Consider the following 21,161-nt stretch of genomic DNA (forward strand, 5'->3'; position numbering starts at 1 on the left):
GCAAGAAAGAATGTCCAATGGAAAAAAGGCAGCCTCTTTAGCAAATGGTATTGGGAAGACTGGAGAGCAACATGCAGAAGAATGAACCAGGACCACTTTTTTACACCATACACAAAAATAAACCCAAAATGGATGAAAGACCTAAATGTAAGACAGGAAACCATCAAAATACTAGAGGAGAAAATAGGCAACAACCTCTTTGACCTTTGCCGCAGCAACTTCTTACTAGACATGTTTCCGGAAGCAAGGGAAACAAAAGCAAAAATGAACTATTGGGACCTCATCAAGATAAAAAGCTTCTGCACAGCAAGGAAACAATCAACCAAACTAAAAGGTAAATATTTGCAAATGACATATCTGATAAAAGGCATCAAACTCAACACCCAAAAAACAACCAGTTAAGAAATGGGCAGAACACATGAACATACTTTTCCAAAGAAGACATCCAGATGGCTAACAGACACATGAAACGATGCTCAACATCACCCATCATCAGGGAAATACATTTCAAAATCACAATGAGATACCACCTCCCAGCTGTCAGAATGGCTAAAATTAACAACTCGGGAAACAACAGATGTTGGTAAGGATGTGGAGAAAGGGGAACCCTCTTGCACTGTTGGTGGGAATGCAAACAGGTGCAGCCACTCTGGAGAACAGTATGGAGGTTCCTCAAAAAATTAAAAATAGAGCTACCCTACAACCCAGTAATTGCACTACTAGGTATTTATCCAAAGGATACAAAAATGCTGATTTGAAGGGGCACATGCACCCCAATGTTGATAGCACAATATATTAATAATAGCCAAATTATGGAAAGAGCCCAAATGTCCATCGACTGATGAATGGATGAAGATGTGGTATATATACACAATGGAATATTACTTGGGGATCAAAAAGAATGAAATCTTGCCATTCACAATGTGAATGGAACTAGAATGTATTATGTTAAGTGAAGTAAGTCAGAGAATGACAAATATCATATGATTTGACTCATATGTGGAATTTAAGAGACAAAACAGATGAACATAGGGGAAGGGAAGGAAAAATAAAAACAGAGAGGGAGGCAAACCATGAGACTCTTAAATACAGAGAACAAACTGAGGGCTGCTGGAGGGGTGCTGGTTGGGCAGATGGGCTAAATGGATGATGGGCATTAAGGAGGGCACTTATTAGGATGAGCACTGAGTGTTATATTTAAGTGATGAATCACTAAATTCTATTCCTGAAATCATTATTACACTATGTTAACTAACTTGGATTTAAATAAAATTAAAAAAAAAATGAGATTTATTCTCCTTCATTTATTCTCCTTAAAGAGAAGGAATAGAGCGACACTTTGGCCCTTCTATAGAGATTTCAGTTTTTTGTTTCAAAAAAAAAATTCTTTTTTTACATTTATTTATTTTTGAGAGACAGAGTGAGACGGTGCACGAGTTGGGCAGGGGTAGAGAGAGGAGACAGAATCCGAAGCAGGCTCCAGGCTCTGAGCAAGCTGTCAGCACAGAACCCCACGTGGGGCTCAAAGATACGAACTGTGAGATCATGACCTGAGCCCAAGTTGGACGCTCAACCGACTGAGCTGCTCAGGGACCCCTAGAGATTTCTGTTTTAATCTCTATCCCTAAAGAGAAGTAGGGATGCCTGGCTGGCTTAGTGGTAGAGTATGTGACTCATGAGTTCAAGCCCCATATTGGGCACAGAGATTACTAAAAAAAAAAAAAAAAAAAAAAAAATTGGGGTGCCTGGGTGGCTCAGTTGGTTGAGTGTCCAACTCTTGATTTTGGCTCAGGTCATGATCCCAGGGTCGTGGCATGGAGTCCAGCATCAGGCCTCCGCACTGAGCATGGAGCCTGCTTGAGATTCTTTCTCTCTCTCTCTCTCTGCCCCCTCCCCTGCTTGCACTTTATCTCTCTCTAAAATTAGAAAAAAAAAATCTAAATAAAAAAAAAGTAAAAAATAAACTAGCTTAAAAAAAAAATAAAGAGAAGTAAACTGCTCCAAAGCATTTTTCTTGCCTGCCTTTTTAAATGTCTTCTCCCTTTCCCTTGGGATTTAAATCAGAAAACCTGGGTTCAGGTCTCAGGTCTACAATTTGGAAACTGTGTCTCCTGGGACAAATTATTTAAGTTCTATCAGCCTGTTTTCTCCTTGTAAAAATATAATGAGGATTGATATGAAAAATAAGTTATATGAGACATGGAAAATCTCCATACAAAAGCTACTATCACATGAATGTATTTCTCCCCCCATGTGTGTATTTTTTTTTCTTTAAATGTTTCATTTACTTTTGAGAGAGAGCACAAGCAGTGGAGTGCAGAGAGAAAGAGGGGAACAGAGGATTTGAAACAGGCTCTTTGCTGACAGCAGACAGCCAGATGCAGGGCTCGAACTCACAAACTGTGAAATCACGACTTGGGCTGAAGTCAGATGCTTAACCAACTGAGCCACCCAGGTGCTTCCCCCCATGTGTGTACTTTTATTTTTATTTATTTTTTAAAAATGTTTATTTATTCTTTGAGAGAGAGAGAGAGAGAGCATGAGCAGGGAAGAGGCAGAGAGAGAGACACACACATAATCTAAAGCATGCTCCAGGCTCTGAGCTGTTAGCAGAGCCCGATGCAGGGCCTGAACCCACGAACCGTGAGACCATGACCTGAGCCGAAGTCGGGAGCTCAATCGACTGAGCCATCCAAGCGCCCCCCACCCCCATGTGTGTATTTTTAAGGAGAGAAAGAAGGGCAATTTTGGTATGTTCATTCATTCAACAAGTATTTACAGTGTACTCTCTCTGCCAGCCACTATTCTAGGCATTTAGACTGTATCAGTGACAATGGGTAGGAGGAGTGGGGCAAGTTGCAGTAGGCCTCACTGAATGAAGATGTGAGGAGGTGAAGGAAGGAACCGAGAAGGTATCTGGTAAATGGGTTCTGGGCGGTGGAAACTGTTTGAGCAAAGGCCAGTGTGGCAGGAGTGGAGTGAGTAAGGCAGAGAGAGGGGCTTTTACTCTGAGTGAAATGAGAAGCCGTAAGAGAATGGTTTTGAGCAGAGGAATCACAGAATCTGACTTGTTTTTTTTTTAATTTTTTTTTTTTTTAACATTTATTTATTTTTGAGACAGTGAGAGAGCATAAACAGGGGAGGGTCAGAGAAAGAGGGAGACACGGAATCTGAAACAGGCTCCAGGCTCTGACTGTCAGCACAGACCCGACGCGGGGCTCGAACCCACGGACCGCGAGATCATGACCTGAGCCAAAGTCAGACACCTAACCGACTGAGCCACCCAGGCACCCCAGAATCTGACTTGTTTTAAAAGGATCATTGGCTGCTGTGTTGAGAATAGACTCTAGAGTCCATAGGAGCAAATTGTTAGGAAGTTTTTACAGTAATTCAGATGAGAGATGATGACAGTGGTAGTGGCACTGGTACCAGTCGTTGGATTTCAGATATTATTTTGGTAGACCTAAAGAGATTTCCTAATGGAAACAGATATAGGAGTATGAGAGAAAGAGAGGAATCAAGAATAACTTCATGGGATGCTTGGCTGGCTCATTGGGTACAGCATGTGACTCCAGATCTCAGTGTCATGTTGAATATAGACATTATTAAAAAAAAAACAAAAAACAAAAAACTCCAAAGCTGGAAGAGAATGTAATTCTTTTAAAATTCCCTCATTTAAACCACGCTGACATCCTCATTTAGTCTTTTTAAAAAATAAAGTTCAGGGGAGGCACCTGGGTGGCTCAGTAAGTTAACTGTTTGACTTCAGCTCAGGTCATGATCTCACCATTCCCGAGTTGGAGCCCCGTGTCAGGCTCTGTGCTGACGGCTTAGACCCTGGAGTCTGTTTCAAACTGTGTCTCCCTCTCTGTCTCTGCCCGGCCCCTGGTTGTGCTCTCTCTCTCAAAAATAATAAACATTAGGGGCGCCTGGGTGGTGCAGTCGGTTAAGCGTCCGACTTCAGCCAGGTCACGATCTCGCGGTCTGTGAGTTCGAGCCCCGCGTCGGGCTCTGGGCTGATGGCTCAGAGCCTGGAGCCTGTTTCCTATTCTGTGTCTCCCTCTCTCTCTGCCCCTCCCCTGTTCACGCTCTGTCTCTCTCTGTCCCAAAAAAAATAAATAAACGTTGAAAAAAAAATTAAAAAAAAAATAATAATAAACATTAAAAAAAATTGTTAAAAAATTTTTATTATTATTTTTTTTAACATTTACTTATTTTTGAGAGACAGAGACAGAGCACAAGCAGGAGAGGGGCAGAGAGAGAAGGAGACATAGAATCCGAAGCAGGCTCCACGCTCTGAGCTGTCAGGACAGCAGCTGACGCCGGCTGGAACCCACTAACCATGAGATTATGACCTGAACCGAAGTCGGATGCTTAACCTACTGAGCCACCCAGGCGTCCCTCATTTAGTTTTTTCGCCTGATACTCAATTTTTTTGTCCTAGTGAGAATACAACCAATTCATTTCCAAATGATTTCCAACCAGTAATGTAGAGTATCAAGAACAACAACAAAAATATTACAATCTACTTGCAAGAAGATAAAGTGTGGCTCTTCAACTAGAATTAACTCTAAAAATGTAACCTCAAAACAATGGGGGGCTCCAACCCATTCTTGGTTTAAAAAATGAAACATAATACATAAAAAATTGATTTCTTACTCTGTGGGAGTATACTGCGCCTATATCAATCTTGTATGGATTCATTTTCTGCATCTCCTTTTCCAGATCACTCTGGTTGTTGAAGGATTGGTAGCGAATGTAAATATCATCTTTCAATGTGAATGAAAATTCACGGTGTTGAAAGTAATTCTTTGTCACTGCAAAATAAATATACAATTTTAAAGTTAATTTGGTATTTTATTTAGCACAGGGCATTATAACATCAACCAATGAGAAGATATTTTGAATAAGCCTGTGTGCTCAACACTGTGCTACATGCTAAAAAAAAGTCTTCCTAATTTGAAGGGGCTTACTATCCTGCATCTGATAGGAAAAAGTAAAAATGAAGAAAAAGATGCATTAAGTGTTTTAAATATGTAATGCCATCTGTCTCTCTTCGGTGGGCACTAATAAATTCAGCTGCGAAGAGGTCAGTACCTCTCCTCTCCCGGGAGATGCTCCGCTTGTCCCTGATACAGAACAGGCCTCTGTAGTTAAAGCTATGACCCGGTAATCTCCCTGGTTCAGGCGCCGCGGCCGGTAAACGGGGCACCGAATGTCAGTCTGACCAGGTAGAGGAAGGAGCAGCGGCTCGGCCTTTCTCTGTGGCCGGAGGCTGGTTACCCTAACCTCTCTTGGCCCATTTACACCTCAGAGGTGGTGGCGAGGTCTCGAGATAATGCGCGAAGGCGCCTGGCACAAAGCCTAGTGCATAGGAAGCACTTCGTATTGTCATTCTAAGGTACCCTCCCAGAACCTCCTCACCGTCCCTTCCGAGCCACTACCCACTCCGCTCCCGGCTTCCATCACCTCCACCATAGTTGAGCCAGCGATAGTATTGGGCGTAGGGAAAAAGCCTCCGGTAATAAAGTTTAAGAAGCTCCGGCAGCTCGGCGGGGTCAAACGTCTCCATGGAGCACGGGGCTCACTGTCTGCAGGACTACGACAAGAATTGGCGGGAATCACACAGCCGGAGCTTCTGTCACTACGCATGCGCGCTGTGGCCGTGGCCGGGCGTCTGCGCCGGCTGCTGGGAATTGTAGTTCTCTCTTGGGGGTTGGCCTGGGCGTGGCGCAGTCTCTGCCTATCAGCACCGACACTAGGTCCACCGCCCCTGTGGGTAGAAGGAAGCTGCCCCCTTTCCCGGAAGCTGTGCAGAAAGGTGAGCGCTTGAGCCTAGGTTCTTAAGATGAAGGAGAAAATGATGTTCTCTGCTAACTGTATGAATGTCTTAGAAATAACGCATTTGAACAATGTAAGCCAATATCTTTTTTAAGAGGGTTTGAAAATTAATTCTTCATAGAATTATTAGGTACGATATGTGGAAATAAACGAAGACCAACCTAATGAGAAAATCAAAGACTATTCGGAGCTTGCTATATAGCAAGGAGGTCAGCTGCAGACACTTGAGTTTTGGCAGAGTCAAAGGCAGGCAGAAGAGTGGAAAAGCTTTATAGTGGAGGGGGAGGGGAGAAGGTTTCAGGCTTGTTTGCATGGAAAAGCTGTAGTTGGACTAACTAGGAGCAGGGGCATTCTATGTGATTGATTCGGGGCTCATATTTGGCTTCCTCTGGTTGGTCCTAAATTGGAAGTGGCCACAAAATCTAGGGAGGCTGTCATTTATTAATCAAGTCCTGGCCATTTCGGGCCAGTTGCTACAGGGCTTTTGGTTTGGCTTCCTAAACTATCACTAGAGACAGCAGTCTGACTTCTGTAAGTCTGACTTATAGCAGGCTGGCTTCCTGAGCTGTTTATTATAGATAAGGGGATTGGTTTCCTGGGTAGGCTTATTCAGGTTGTGGGTCAGAGTTCTGTTTTTTGGTTTTTAAGTAAACTCTGTGCCCAAAATTGGGCTAGAACTCATGACCCTGAGTTGCATGCTCTACTGACTGAGCCACCCGGGTACCCTCAGAATTCTGTTGTTTTTATATATTATCTGGGTACTCTTTGTATATTCAGTCTCTCAAATAGAACACCCCAGGGATCTTGCAATATCATGGAGAGCTTTCCGAGTAGGAAAGGAGCCTGTTTGCTGCTAATGTACAAATCTGCCAATCAGTTGTACCTAGTAAAGATACACCTCATTGCAAATGTGGACTGGGGTGGGCAGTCTATAATCACAAAAATATGTCATTTGAAAGCCATTATTTTCATGAATTTTATGTTTCCAATAGCGATAGAAGAGAAAGGAGAAAATAGAATCTCTAGTAAGTTATTATTAGCCTAATCTTGAAAATGATCACTGGTCTCTCAGCTCCTGTGGACAAAGTGGTCAAAAGCAGGCTCTGGGCAGACTATACTTATTTGAATATTCCTTAAAATCTGGTTTCCTGCACAAGTCTTAGTTGATTTTTAAATCCCTATGCATTTTGTTTTGGGTGAATTTTGTTATTGGGAAAGTCTTCACTCTTTTCCAGAGTGAAAAGTGCTCTTTTCCAGAACCACTTGTCTCTGGAATTTTTTTTTTTTTTTTTTAGTGTGTATTTATTTTGAGAGACAGTGCAGGTGGGGAGAGGGGCAGAGGAAGAGAGAGAATCTCAAGCAGGCTCAATGCTCAGCATGGAGCCTGACATGGGGCTCGATCTCACCACTGTAAGATCATGACCTGAGCCGAAATGGAGTCCAACACTTAAACACTTAACTTTTAGGAATTGACTTCTTTGGGATATTTGAGGGTCCCCTATTTGAATTTCAGGACCAGTAAGGCATGCAACACCTGAAGGGGCCAAGATATAAGGGGAAAAAAAGCAAAGGAAGTTATATTTATTGAGTTCCTACTGTATGCTCAATTTATTTAATGTTAGTTTTCTCATCAGGAAAAAGGGAATAATAATAATAGCTAATATTTATATAACATTTGCTGTGCTGTGAAGTACCCTTTTGAGAATTTCCCCTCTACTTTACACCTGTCAGAATGGCTAAAATAGGGACACCTGGGTGGCTCAGTCGGTTGGGCGTCTGACTCTTGGTTTCGGCTCAGGTCATGATCTCATGGGTCATAGGTCCAGGCCCCGCATTGGGCTCTGTGCTGATGGCATGGAGCCTGCTTGGGATTCTGTTTCCCTCTCTCTCTGCCCCTCCCCTGCTCTCTCTCTCTCTCTCTCTCTCTCTCTCTCTCTCTCTCTCAAAAATGGATAAATATTAAAAAAAAAGTATTAAAAAAAAAAGAATGGCTAAAATAAAGAAGAGAAGAAAAAATAGGTGTTGGCAAGGATGTAGGGAAAAAAGAACCCTTGTGAATTGCTGGTGGACATGTAAATTGATGCAGCTACTATGGAAAACAGTATGGAACTTCCTCAAAAAATTAAAAATAGAAATACCATGATCCGTTAATTCCACTACTTGGTATCTACCCAAAGAAAATGAAAGCACTAATTAGAAAAGATATATGCACCACTATATTTATTGCAGCATTATTTACAGTAGCAAAGTTATGGAGGCAACCCAAGTATCCGCCAATAGATGAATGGGTAAAGATGTGATATATTTATAGACACATACAATGGAATAGTAATCAGCCATAAAAGAGAATGAGATCTTGCCATTTGCAACAACACGAATGGACCTAGAGAATATAACGCTAAGTGAAATAAGTGAGACAGAAAGACAAATACCTTATGATTTCACTCATGTGGAATCTAAGAAACAAAAAGACAAACAAAGAAACAGACTCTTAGACACAGAGAACAAACTGGTGGTTGCTAGAGAGGAGGTGGGTAGGGGATGGGTGGAATAGATAAAGGGGATTAAGAAGTATTAACTCTCAGTTATAAAATAAATAGTCACAGAAATAGTCACAGCATAGGGGATATAGTCCATAAGATTGTAATAACACTGTTGGTGACAGATGGTAACTACACTTATCGTGGTAAACACTGAGTAATGTATAGAATTGTTAAAAAACTTTTATCCTTTGTGGGGCGCCTGGGTGGCTCAGTCGGTTAAGCATCCGACTTCGGCTTAGGTCATGATCTCACAGTTTGTGGGTTTGAGCCCCGCGTCAGGCTCTGTGCTGACAGCTTAAAACCTGGAACCTGCTTTGGATTGTGTCTCCCTTTCTCTCTCTGCCCGCCGCCCCCTGCTTGTGCTCTCTCTCTCAAAAATAAACATTAAAAAAATTTAAAAAATGTTATCCCTCGTTAAGAACCCTATATGGTAGATACTAATATTATCCCTATTTTATAGATTGAGAAATATGCAGAGAATTTAAATACTTTGTCCAAGTTCACACTAGCTCATAAGTGGGAAAGCCAGATAGCCTGGATCCACAGTCTGTGCTTTTAACCCCTAAGCTACATGCTGTGTCTCTACAAGGGGTTGTTGTGAGAATGAAATGAGATAAAGTGAGAGGTCCCTGGCACACTTCATAGGCCAGAACCACTCAGTGTGAGAAAGCTATTCGGTGCAAGTGCTCTGGTATGGAGGTTTTTATCCTAGTTGCCACTGGGAGGCAGTATTGCCATTCAGTTGGTTTCCCCTTGTGCTTTCATCCACAGAGGTACCTTTGTCCTTCAAGTCTTACACTAGGTACCATCCTGTTTACTTTTACTACTTACATCTACTGTCATCCTCTTTGCGTAACCCATCAGTCCCAGGTCTCCCGAAGTTATTTGCAGACTTTGACACTTACCTCCTGGATTTTCCTTCCAGTTCAACTCCTATTGTTATTCTGGGTGTTTTTAGCATGTAAAAAAAGATGATTTATTTGGTAGATAGATGCACAGTTAATGAACATTTGTACTGGGCACTTAGCTAGTTCTGGGGGGAAAATTAATGGCATGGTTTCTGTTTCTGAGAAAGTTACAGCCTAGTAGGGGCCAGAGACACAAATCAAAAAGTGTAATCAAGTGTTATAGATGCATTTGTAAACCAGCTGTCTATTGGCATCAGCATTTTCCTTAAGACTTGGGTAAGATTGGTACGGGGAGCACAGGCACAAAATTGTAAATGGAATGGCACTTTTAGGAAACTGCCGGTAGTTCCATATGGACAGAGCTCAGACTTGAAGGGAAGGCCTGGTGAGAGATGGGGCTGAGAGGCAAGCCATGGCCAAAGCATTGCATGCCAAGTGAGGGAGTGTGGAAATAAAAATTATTTATCTTCCATTTCCATTCAGCTTTGGTTAAAATTAAAATAAAATATTGATCACATCAGTATTTGGTGAGAAGTCTTGGGAGTAAATAATCTTGTTGAAATAAGTAAGTTGAAAATTTGAAGCACTCCTGTGCTAGTTATCTTCCTCTTTAATAAGGTAAGAAAGAGAATATTAGAGAATATGTTCTGATGATGCAAGAGCATAGTAAAGAGAGACTATCTAGTTGGGGCCAAGGTCATATTTAAGTTGAATTATGATAGGTTCAATCTCTTGTTATCATAAACTACTGAAAAGTAATAAAGAGCACCACTATATTTGTTTAATGGCAAAGTTTTAGTTTAATCTTATAGAGGTGATTCTTTGAACCACAAAGCAAATGATGGCCACAAAGCTGATAAAACATGTTATGGGACATTACAATTGTTTTTTAATCTATATATTTGATATCATAGATAAAATTAAATTTTTTCCACCTAAACTGCAAGTGAACCCATCAGTTTTTTGATAAGTAACCTGCCCATATATGTATTATATGGGTTTTCTTATTAGTCATAAAACTACATATTCTTTGGGTCTAGCTTTCTCCTTGCAGACTGCTGAAAATAAAGAATAGCATATTCAAATGAAAACACATCAAGCCTTGTTCCCCCATAGGAATTTGGATTGGTCAGAAGACAGTGGGGAGCCATGGAAGGCTTTTAAGCCAGGGAGAAGCATAATCAAAGTTGTGTTTTTGTGGAGGGCAGATCAGAGGGAAGAGAGCAACCGCAGGCAGAGCAATCCCCAGAAACTGTTACTAGAATCTAGGTGATGAATACCTATGGCCTGAACTAAAGCAGTAAAGTGGAGATGGAGGAATTTGGGTGGACATAACCGATTTAAGGAGGTAGAATTAATATTGAACGGATGTGGGGAATGAGGAAGTGGTCTAGGTTGATTTCTCAGGTTTCAGGCTTGGGCAACTGGAGAGAAGGGGATTGTCTGGCACCTAGCGGGCACTTACTACATTCTTTGAGTGCTTGTTGAATACATTTAGGATAGGAAATAACATGAAAACGAGGAGGATCAGATTGCGGTGAGGCATCATTATTTCAGTTTTGAAAAGTTGAATTTGAGTTACCGCTGTGATACCCCCTAAGCACCTTATGCTTTTCTTTCATAGTCCCCATTAGTATGTAATTATGTATTTATTTGTGGGAATAGATATTTAATGTCTATTTTTCCTACTAAGACTGTAAGTCCTAAAACTTCAAATATCAAGTCTATTTTACTCACCTCTACTATCTCCGGTAATTTGGTAGGACCTGGCACATAGTAGGGATTCTGTTTATGAAATGAATGGGTGAACTCAGGTGGAAGATGTTCAGCAGGCACTTGGATGTGAGGAGCTAGATCTCAGGAGTGATTTGGACTGAAGGCAGAGATTTGCAAGTCATTAGCACTCAGATCAGGGTTGAAGCTGGTGATGACTGAGGATGTGTATAGTGAGAAGAGAAGAAAGGCCAGGATAGAACTCTTAAAGACATTGACTTTAAAAACTGGGTAGAGGAGGGGGTGCTTGGCTGGTTCAGTCAGTAGAGCATGTGGCTCTTGATCCCGGGGTTGTGAATTTAAGCCCCACGTTGGGTGTACAGATTATTTAAAAATAAAATCTTAAAAAAAAAAAAAAGTGGGTAGAGGAAAAGAAGCCAGTAAAAGACAATGTGAATGAGTAGGAGAGCTGGGAGAGCATGATTTCTTAAGAACCGAGAGGGAAGAGTTATGACAGGGTGCTAATACCAATTCCAATGTGGGTGGGGGGTGTTCCCACATTTCCAAACCAATTCTTCAGACACCAGCTGGATGTCCTACAATTCAGCTCGATTCTGACACTATTGACCTGGAGATAGCATCAGATTCCATGGGTTAAGGATTCAATCCCATAAGACTGCCCCACTTCAGATCCAACCGTAAGCCCAGGTAATCACCTGTGCTTCTGACCAACTGGCTATAAATCAGAGGGTCCCCCAAATCCCTCCTTGGGTTTGATTAATTTTCTATAGCTGCTCACAGACCCCAGGAAACCCATTTACTCACTAGATTACCAATTTATTGCAAAGGATATGAATCAACAACCAGAAGAAGAGATACACAGGGCAAGGTATGTGGGAAGGGGCATGGAACTTCCATGCCATCTCCAGATCTTCCTGAATCTAGTTTACACGTGTTCACCAACCTGGAAGCTCTCTAAACACTGCCCCTTTGGGTTTTATGGTGGCTTCATTATGTAGGCATAGTTGATTAAATCATTGGCTGTTGGTGATTATACTCTATCTCTAACCCCTTGCTCCTCCCTGGAGGTCTGAAGGTGGGACTAAAAATTCCAACCTTCTATTCCTGGTTGATTTCCGAGGCAACCAAGGAAGTGTTTTCCAAGTCATCTCATTAACATAAACCCAGTTGTGGTGGAAAGGGGCTTGTTAGGAATAATGTCACCCCTTTTACTTTCAGGGCTCTGAAGTGATTTCAGAGACTGAGGACAAAAGGTCAAACATTATAAGGAAAGATGTACCCATTGCTCTTTATCCCTCAGGAAATCTCAAGGGCTTTGGGAGCTGTGTGCCAGAAACATGATGAAGACCAAACATATGTGAAAAATATTTCTCATAAATCACAGTATTGCATACTGATATATGTTACAATATGGATGAACCTTGAAAACATTATGTTCAATGAAAGGAGCCAGTTACAAAAGGCTGCATAGTGTGTGATTCCATTTATGTGAAATATCCAGAATAGGCAAATCTATAGATCTGGAGATTAGATTAATGGTTGCCTGGGGCTAGGGAGGGGAAGAATGGTGAGTGACTACTAAAGAGTACAGGGCTTCTTTTTAGGGTGAAGAGTGTTCTGAAGATAGATACCCTGTGAATATACCAAAACTCACTGAGCCATACACTTTGAAAGGGTGAATTGTATGGTATGTGAATTTTATCTCAATAAAGCTGTTATTAACAGGGGCATCTGGGTGGTTCAGTCGGTTGAGCGTCCCATTCTTGATTTCAGATCAGGTCATGATCCCAGGGTCATGGGGTCGAGGCCTGCATCTGGCTCTGTGCTGAGCGTGGAGCTTGCTTGGGATTCTCTCTCTCTCTCTCTCTCTCTCTCTCTCTCTCTCTCCCTCTCTCTCTCTCTCTCCCCCTCCCTCTCTGCCGCCCCCACTTGCACACATACTCTGTCTCTAAAAAAAAGGAAAAAAGAAATCATTAAAAAAAAAAAAGGGGGTTATTAACACACACAGACACACACCCTGGCTGCAGGCCCCAAGACTAAGCAGTTGCAGCTCTTTGGCAGGGTGTGTGACTGTATGAAGGCCGAGACCCCAGGTTTCAAGCAGCTGATCTCAGATGGGCAATCTGAGTGGGCTCTGCCTAAATTAGTCAGGTTCCCCTCTTCCTTACTCCAGCAGACTTTTACATCTTAGTATTCCAACTTAGATCAGAGGGTGGGGGCTGAAGGGATCAGGAAACTCTCTGGCTGGCCAGGGCAGCTCTTTTCTTTCTGCTTTTCATTTTGGTTATAACAGATCTGATTCTCCAGCTGAGCGAGGATGACACTGGTGAGAACTGCCAGCTTGGCCCAAGGGAGTAGAGTGGCCCGGGCTCTTACCACAAGAGGGAGATGTTTTGAAAGCAGGGCAGAAGGTGGAGGGTGGGCAGCATGGGGGAGTGGAAGGGGCCACTGCCCAGTGGGATTCATGAAGCCCTTTCAAGTCTCCAGTACTAGACTCCCAAGTCAGTGATGTGTGTGTGTTGGGTTGGGGAGGGGGTGTGTGTGGGGAGAGGTCTTGGTAATGATTTTTTGAAAATTTTCTTTTAAAGATTTTTTTTTTAATGTTTTTTGGTTTTTTTTTTTTAACGTTTATTTATTTTTGAGACAGAGAGAGACAGAGCATGAACGGGGGAGGGTCAGAGAGAGAGGGAGACACAGAATCTGAAACAGGCTCCAGGCTCTGAGCAGTCAGCACAGAGCCCGACGCGGGGCTCGAACTCACATACCGCGAGATCGTGACCTGAGCCGAAGTCGGACGCTTAACCGACTGAGCCACCCAGGCGCCCCTCTTTTTTTTTTTTTTTTAATTTTTTTTTTCAACGTTTATTTATTTTTGGGACAGAGAGAGACAGAGCATGAACGGGGGAGGGGCAGAGAGAGAGGGAGACACAGAATCGGAAACAGGCTCCAGGCTCTGAGCCATCAGCCCAGAGCCTGACGCGGGGCTCAAACTCACGGACCGCGAGATCGTGACCTGGCTGAAGTCGGACGCTTAACCGACTGCGCCACCCAGGCGCCCCATAGGCGCCCCTCTTTTAACGATTTTTAAAAAAATTTAAGTAATCCCTATACCCAATGTGGGGCTGGAACTCACAACCCCAAGATTAAGAGTCATGCACTCTACCATCAGAGCCAGCCAGGTGTCCCAATTTTTTCTTTCCTTGTGGTAGGGTTCCCTCCCTAAGGAGAGAAAACAAAAGAGAAAAAAGGGGGAACCCCCCCCCAAAAACTTGAAGGTAACATGGGCTATGCACCTATGTGACAACATCCCTCATGACCTTGTAAACTGAGACTACTTAATCAGACTACATGTTTGTGTGTGTTACCATATATGGGAGACAAAGAAACAGAAAATGTGTAAAAAAACTATGCCACGGGACTTTCGGGGCCCAGTTCTTCAGGTATGAACCTGACTGAGTGGTGCCGGCAGGAATAAAGTTGCTTCCTGGAAAGAAAAGCCTCGGTGTCACAACTCTGTGCGAGAATCCTGCTACATCCTTTTATTTATTTATTTTAATTTTTTTTTGATGTTTATTTATTTTTGAGAGAGAGAGAGAGAGAGAGACAGAGTGCAAGGAGGGAGGGGCAGAGAGAGAGGGAGACATAGAATCCAAAGCGGGCTTCAGATTCTGAGCTGTCAGCACAGAGCCCTATATGGGGCTTGAACTCATGAACTGCAGGACATGACTTGAGTCGTAGTTGGACGCCTAACTGACTGAGCCACCCAGGCACCCCTCCTTTTATTAAAAAAAAAAAAAAAAAAAAGTTTATTTATTTATTTTTGAGAGAGGGAGAAAATGAGAGCTGGGGAGGAGCACAGAGAGAGGAAGAAAGAGAATTCTGACCTGGGGCTAGATTTTACAAACCATGACATCATGACCTGAACCCCAAATCAAGAAGTAGGATGCTTAACTGCCTGAGCCACCCAAGTGCCCCCCAATTTTTCATTTTCTTAAAAGATCTTTCAGCTTTGATTCCTGAAGAAAATTTCATCACCTTTTTGTTTCTGCTTTTAAATCTTCATTTCTTTGTTGTTTGGAAAAATATTGTTTAAAAGTTGAGGATGGTTTTACACTTGCAAATAGGAACCTCTGGGTATGCTCCTAAACTGGGTTTCTTGACACTGGTGAAAATCAACTCTTTCATAGTTTTAGTGGTAGCTGTGGGGTAAGTTTGTGAAACTGTGGGTAAGCAAAAGGGGCCTTCTCTAATTAAATCGTGAGAATTGTGTTGCTAAAGTTTGGTAGTCTAGTTTGGGTCCTGCCCTAACCCCACCCCCAACAAGCCCACCCCATTTCCCATTGCAAGCAAGCCCTTAGCAGTGGGAAGTGGTGAAACTTTCCCTTTCTTTCTTTCTTTCTTTCTTTCTTTCTTTCTTTCTTTCTTTCTTTCTTTCTCCCTCTGTCTCTCTCTTTCTCACCCTCTCTCTCTCTCTCCCTCCCTCCCTCCCTCACTTGGCCAGTAAACAGGGTTTAATAGTTACATTATTACTTCCCACTTGTTCTGTGGAGAACAGAGAAGAAGGAAAATTCCAAAGGCTGTTAAACAAGAAGTGTTTGAAATCTGACATATAGTCCCAAACAAGAATTCCTCAGGTAACATTTTTCCTTCTCTTTGTGGGATCTTATATAATGATATGAAATGAAGTGTGATATTAAAAAAAAAAATGCCTTTTGCTGGAGTATTTGCTAATTTTTTCCCATTTGGCAGAACTTAAGTCACTTTTTGGAATGGGGCTGAGATTGGAGAATGTTAAAATTTATTCTTGGACATATGGAACATCTTCAAAAAGAGTTAGAGGTAACCTAAAGTAAAAGACACATATACACTAAGGATATTAAAATGGAAATTGAGTGCTCGCTTGGCAGCACATATACTAAAATTGGAATGATACGGAGAGGATTAGCATGGCCCCTGCACAAGGATGAAACGCAAATTTGTGAAGGGTTCCGTATTTAAAAAAAAAAATGCAAATAGGAGTACAAAAAGAAATAGAAAATCAAAGTGATAGAAGAGAGAAGAAAAAATGCTGTCTACAGAGGCTAAGAGAGGGGCTTCTGATCAGCTCAGTCCGTTGAGCATCTGATTCTTGATTTTGGCTCAGGTCATTATCCCAAGGTGGTGGGATTGAGCCCCTTGTTGGGCTCCGTGCTGGGTGTGGAGCCTGTTTGGAATTCTCTCTCTCTCTCTCTCTCTCTCTCTCTCTCTCTCTCTCTCCCCCTCCCTCCCTCCCTCCCTCCCTCCCTAACCTTCCCCCTCCTGCTTCCCCCGCCCCTGCTTGCACTCTTTGTCTGTCTCTAAAAAATTAATTAATTAAAAACGAATTTAAAAAAGACTAAGAGAATTAACTATGAACATTAAATTTGGCTTTGAACTTCTAAGATAATATCAAGAACTAGGTAATTTAAAAATAATCAGTAGCATACTATTTACTTAGAAAAGACAAAGTCTCTCCTAGTACTAAATGCATGACAGGGTTTATTATGTGGGGTCTTGCACACTGTACAGATGCACATTGCTCTTGTTAAGAATTTTGCAAGCAAATGCAGAAGTGATTTGCCTCAGACTTTTTTCTTTCTTTCTTTTTTTAATGTTTATTTATTTTTGACAGAGAGAGAGAGAGCACAAGCAGGGAGAGGGAGACAGAGAATCCCAAGCAGGCTCCTCCCTGACAGCAGAGAGCCCTATGTGGAGCTTGAACTCATGAACTGTGAGATTATGACCTGAGATGAAGTCAGGTGTTCAACAGACTGAGCCACCCAGGCGCCCATCTTTTTCTTTTCTTTTCTTTTCTTTTCTTTTCTTTTCTTTTCTTTTCTTTTCTTTTCATTAAAGAAGTATTTTTCTTTTTCTTTGTTCTTTTTAAAAAAAATTTTTTTTTCAACGTTTATTTATTTTTGGGACAGAGAGAGACAGAGCATGAACGGGGGAGGGGCAGAGAGAGAGGGAGACACGGAATCGGAAACAGGCTCCAGGCTCTGAGCCATCAGCCCAGAGCCCGATGCGGGGCTCGAACTCACGGACTGCAAGATCGTGACCTGGCTGAAGTCGGACGCTTAACCGACTGCGCCACCCAGGCGCCCCTTTGTTCTTTTTTTTAGAAGTATTTTTATTTTCCTAATTTGAGTCCACATGCAGATCAAAAGTGGATGGTTCAGTGAATTTTCACAAAATTAATACTTAAGTTACAGCTATACAGGTCAAGCAATAGAACATTAACCAGCACTGCAGACAACCCCCTAATACCTCCCTCAATCTCTGACCCCACTCTCTTCCCCAAGGGTAACCATGAATCTGATTGGTAGCAACATAAATTACTTTTGCCTATTTATAACTTTGGGTAGGTGGAATCTACACGAAGTTCTTTTGTGTCACAATATTATATTTGTGAGATTCGTTCATCTAATTGTGTATAACTGTAGTTTGTTCATTTTTGTCACTGTATAGCATTCTGCTGTGTGAACATATTTCAACTTATTTATCCATTCTATTGTTGGTGCATATTTGGGTTGTTTTCAGCTTTTGGCTATTATGCATAATGCTGCTATGAACACATCTTATGATGCACGTATGCACATAGTTTGTTGCCATCATTATTATGTACCTAAAAGTGGAATCTTTTAGTATAAGAAGGTGGATCTTTATCTTGGGTAGATAAGGGCAAACCATTTTTTTTCAAATTGATTGAATCAATTTACTCTTTCACTGGGAATGCTTGCTTGTCTATATTCTTGCCAACACTTGACATTGTCAACTTTTTTTCAGTTAAAACATTATGGTGGGTGCATAGTGGCATCTGTAATGATAAACAGTTATTGGCTTGACTGACATCTAGTCTGTATGTCCAATAGGGGAAGAAAGAATGTTGTGGTGGATCAGTCCATGAATCCATGTACTGATTATAGGCTTGCTCTTAGGATCAATGACTAGACTGATTGGAGTTTATAGACAAACCCAGGTCTGAAGATTTGAAAGGAGGGAATAAAGGCTGCCTCTTATTTTGCCATGCACTATATTGCAGAGAGATAGATCCTCTGCTTGAGATTGAAGAAAGTCAGGGTGAACTAGCATGGTCCAGTATGGTGATAAAGAGCTGATAGAAATGATTAAGGACGTTGCAATACATGGAGTTTCACATACTATGAAAAAGTGGTGGCTGAATGCACCAGACAGTTTGAGTTCTCATGGTGAAATCTTCTTTTGAATTCTGGAGGAAGAGGTAGGGCTTATAGAGAAAGGCCTAGAATGGCACTGATAAAGCAGCAGCAACCAAAATAATACTAATAATATCTAACAATAATACAGTATTTTTTTGTGTTAACTCATTTAACTCTTTCAACAAATCACTGAGCTGTCCTTTTCCCATTTTGAAGATGTGCAGCCAGGTACAGAGAGGTTAATCCACTTGCCCCAAGCCACACAACAAGTAAACAATAAAGTCTGGATTTGAACCGAGGTAATCTGGCCTCAGAATCCATGCTCATGATTTTATGGTGTCCACAAAATTAGGGTTGGGGGCAGAGGAGCTCATGCAGTGAGATTCTTGGAAAGGAGGAAAAGGAAAAGTAGGCAGGGAATTAGCCAGGTAGTCTCATTGATATCAACTAGTGTTCTGACAAATGAAATACATTCTGCACTGTTGCTAAAGAGGAAAATCACGGAAGTCTGAAACATCTCCAGATTTATATGTGAGAGTCTTTGGCACACAACAAGCACAATGGCTGGTTAGGGAAGCCCAGTTTAGCAGACAGCCTAACACTGAGGATTGCTAATCTTCCCTCCTTTTCACACCTGTATCAGGTTTTTATTGTTGCTCTACTGAGGGATAGATGACAGAGTATCATGGCTGGTTGCTTTTGGGTTTCTGGGTTGCAGAGAAACCAATCAGGGGCAGTAGCTGATATTTACATTTCTAATATCCATGCCAGTGGTTAGGGACCATATATGTACCCAGATCCCCAGGCAACCAGAAAGGTCAATTCTTGGGCTCCAAACCCTCCTGCTTTCTCCTTGGGGCCCTGTCACTAAGACCTGGGCTGGGGAATGGAATCTGGAGACTGGTAATTGGGAGGGAGGAACAAAGGAGGGACACCCTAGTGGGTGCTTAGGCAGAGATTAAACCATCTCTGCTTTCCTGGAGCCCCTGGACATGGCCTACTTCCCCACACCCTCCTTACACCTTTGTTTCCTCTTCCCCTAGCTTCTCCTTTTTCCTCATACTTACATTGCCCCATTCACAAATATAAATAACTTCCCTTGGAGAAGAGCTCACTCTAAATGGGGAGAGGAGGAAGGAAATCTCAGGCTGGGAAGTGGCCAGAGTGACCTCTGACCTCTATATAGTTCATGTAGATAGTCTCAGGACCAAGTCTCCAGGATAGAATGGGTCAATGACTGCACCGTTGGTAAAGAAAAGGTTCAGGGGAAACACCAATAGAGTCATGTTTGGACTCAGTCATCTCCAGCCCAAGGAGGTAGCTCAGTGAAAACACTTATTTAGCAGCACCCAGCCCTCAGTATTGCTCATCTCCTTGAGACTTCTCCCAGAGAAGACTTTGCCTTTTCTCCTCTCAGCCTCATTCGGGTTGTTCCCCATCCTTGCCAACGCTTGTTATTTCTTGTCTTTTTGGCTCATATATATATATATATATATATATATATATATATATATATATATATATTGACTGTGTGTATGTGGCTTTGTTTCTGGGCCATTGATTCTGTTCCATTGATCTATTATGTCTGTTTTTATGCCAGTAACTTGCATCTTTGATTACCATAGCTTTGTAGGATAGTTTGAAATCAGGACGTGTGATGCCTCCAACTTTGTTCTTCTTTCTCAGAATTACATTGGCTGTTTAGGGGTCTCTTGTGCTTCCCTAAGAATTTTAGGATTCTTTTTTCTACTTCTGTGAAAATGCCATTAGAATTTTGATAGGGATTGCATTTATTTATTTTTTATTTTTTTGTTTTTGTTTTTGATAGGGATTGCCTTTAATCTGTAGATGGCTTTGGGTAGTATGGGCATTCCAACAATTCTTTTTTTTTTAAATTTTTTTTTTTTTTTCAACATTTATTTATTTTTGGGACAGAGAGAGACAGAGTATGAACGGGGGAGGGGCAGAGAGAGAGGGAGACACAGAATCGGAAACAGGCTCCAGGCTCTGAGCCATCAGCCCAGAGCCCGACGCGGGGCTCGAACTCACGGACCGCGAGATCGTGACCTGGCTGAAGTCGGACGCTTAACCGACTGCGCCACCCAGGCGCCCCTTTTTTTTTTTAAATTTATTGCTTTAAGCAATCTCTACACCCAATGTGGAGCTCAGACTCATGACCCCCAGACCAAGAGTTACATGCTCTTCTGACTGAGCCCTGTCACTAAGACAGGTGCCAGGTGCCCCAACAATATTAATTCTTCTGATCCATGAACATGGGATGTCTGTCCATTTATTTGTGTATTCTATTTCTTTCATCAAAGTCTTATGGTTTTCATTGTACAGATCTTTTACCTCTTTGCTTAAATTTATTCCTAAGTATTTTATTGTTTTTGATGATATTGTAAAGTGAGTTTGTTTTCTTTATTTCTTTTTCAGGTAGTTCATTATTAGTGCATAGAAATGCAACTGATTTTTATATGTTGATTTTTTTTATCCTGCAATTTTACTGAATTTGTTTATCAGTTCCAACAGTTTTTTGGTGGAGTCTAGGATCTGCTGTATATGTTGAACCGTCCTTGCGTTCCAGGGATTTGAAACTGGAAGTCATCCTAGGACTCCCCCATCTAATCACTAGGTCCTAGGACATCTGCCTCTTGTATATTGTAAGTCCTCCCTTCCTCCTCAAACCCACTGCATGGCCAACTCTTTCATCTGCATGTCTTCGTTCAGATGTTGCTTTCTCCATGAGGCCTACTCTGACCACTGTATTTAATGCTACAAACTATCCTTCCTCCAGTACTCTTGATGCCCTTTATTCTGCTCTTCCTATTTTTTCCAAAGTGCATACACTCTTCTAACATGTTTATTATGTCTATCGTTTATTTTACTTATTTATTTACTTACTCACTTACTTACTTACAGTGAGTGCACACACACAA

At 41.9% G+C, this 21,161-nt stretch overlaps 2 protein-coding genes and 1 non-coding gene across 7 annotated transcripts in view; 2 read left to right on the forward strand and 1 right to left on the reverse strand.

Annotated features, from left to right (window-relative positions):
- PRIM1 (DNA primase subunit 1) overlaps window positions 1-21,161 on the reverse strand; it is a 51,599-nt gene that overhangs the window by 22,018 nt on the left and 8,420 nt on the right. Inside the window, exons 1-2 of one of the 4 annotated variants that reach the window (XM_045465498.1) lie at window positions 5,470-5,676; window positions 4,660-4,817 (exon numbers count right to left, since the gene is read on the reverse strand). In XM_045465498.1, the coding sequence (XP_045321454.1) occupies window positions 4,660-4,817; window positions 5,470-5,572 (261 nt within the window). In that variant the 5' untranslated portion in view covers window positions 5,573-5,676. Of the gene's footprint in view, window positions 1-4,659; window positions 4,818-5,448; window positions 5,677-21,161 lie in introns of those variants that run through there. The other 3 variants (XM_045465500.1, XM_045465497.1, XM_045465499.1) reach the window with 3 other exon arrangements.
- Window positions 5,715-21,161, forward strand: part of HSD17B6 (hydroxysteroid 17-beta dehydrogenase 6) — a 50,509-nt gene continuing 35,062 nt past the window's right edge. The window contains exon 1 of one of the 2 annotated variants that reach the window (XM_045465503.1): window positions 5,715-5,821. The gene's annotated coding sequence lies outside the window, so the exon portion shown is untranslated. Of the gene's footprint in view, window positions 5,822-16,804; window positions 16,829-21,161 lie in introns of those variants that run through there. The other variant, XM_045465506.1, reaches the window with a different exon arrangement.
- LOC123592258 lies at window positions 15,919-16,024 on the forward strand. The gene has a single exon (XR_006709657.1). It is a non-coding gene; the product is annotated as a U6 spliceosomal RNA (small nuclear RNA).

This window comes from Leopardus geoffroyi, chromosome B4 (genome assembly GCF_018350155.1).
Source record: "Leopardus geoffroyi isolate Oge1 chromosome B4, O.geoffroyi_Oge1_pat1.0, whole genome shotgun sequence".
NCBI classification, from domain to species: domain Eukaryota; kingdom Metazoa; phylum Chordata; class Mammalia; order Carnivora; family Felidae; genus Leopardus; species Leopardus geoffroyi.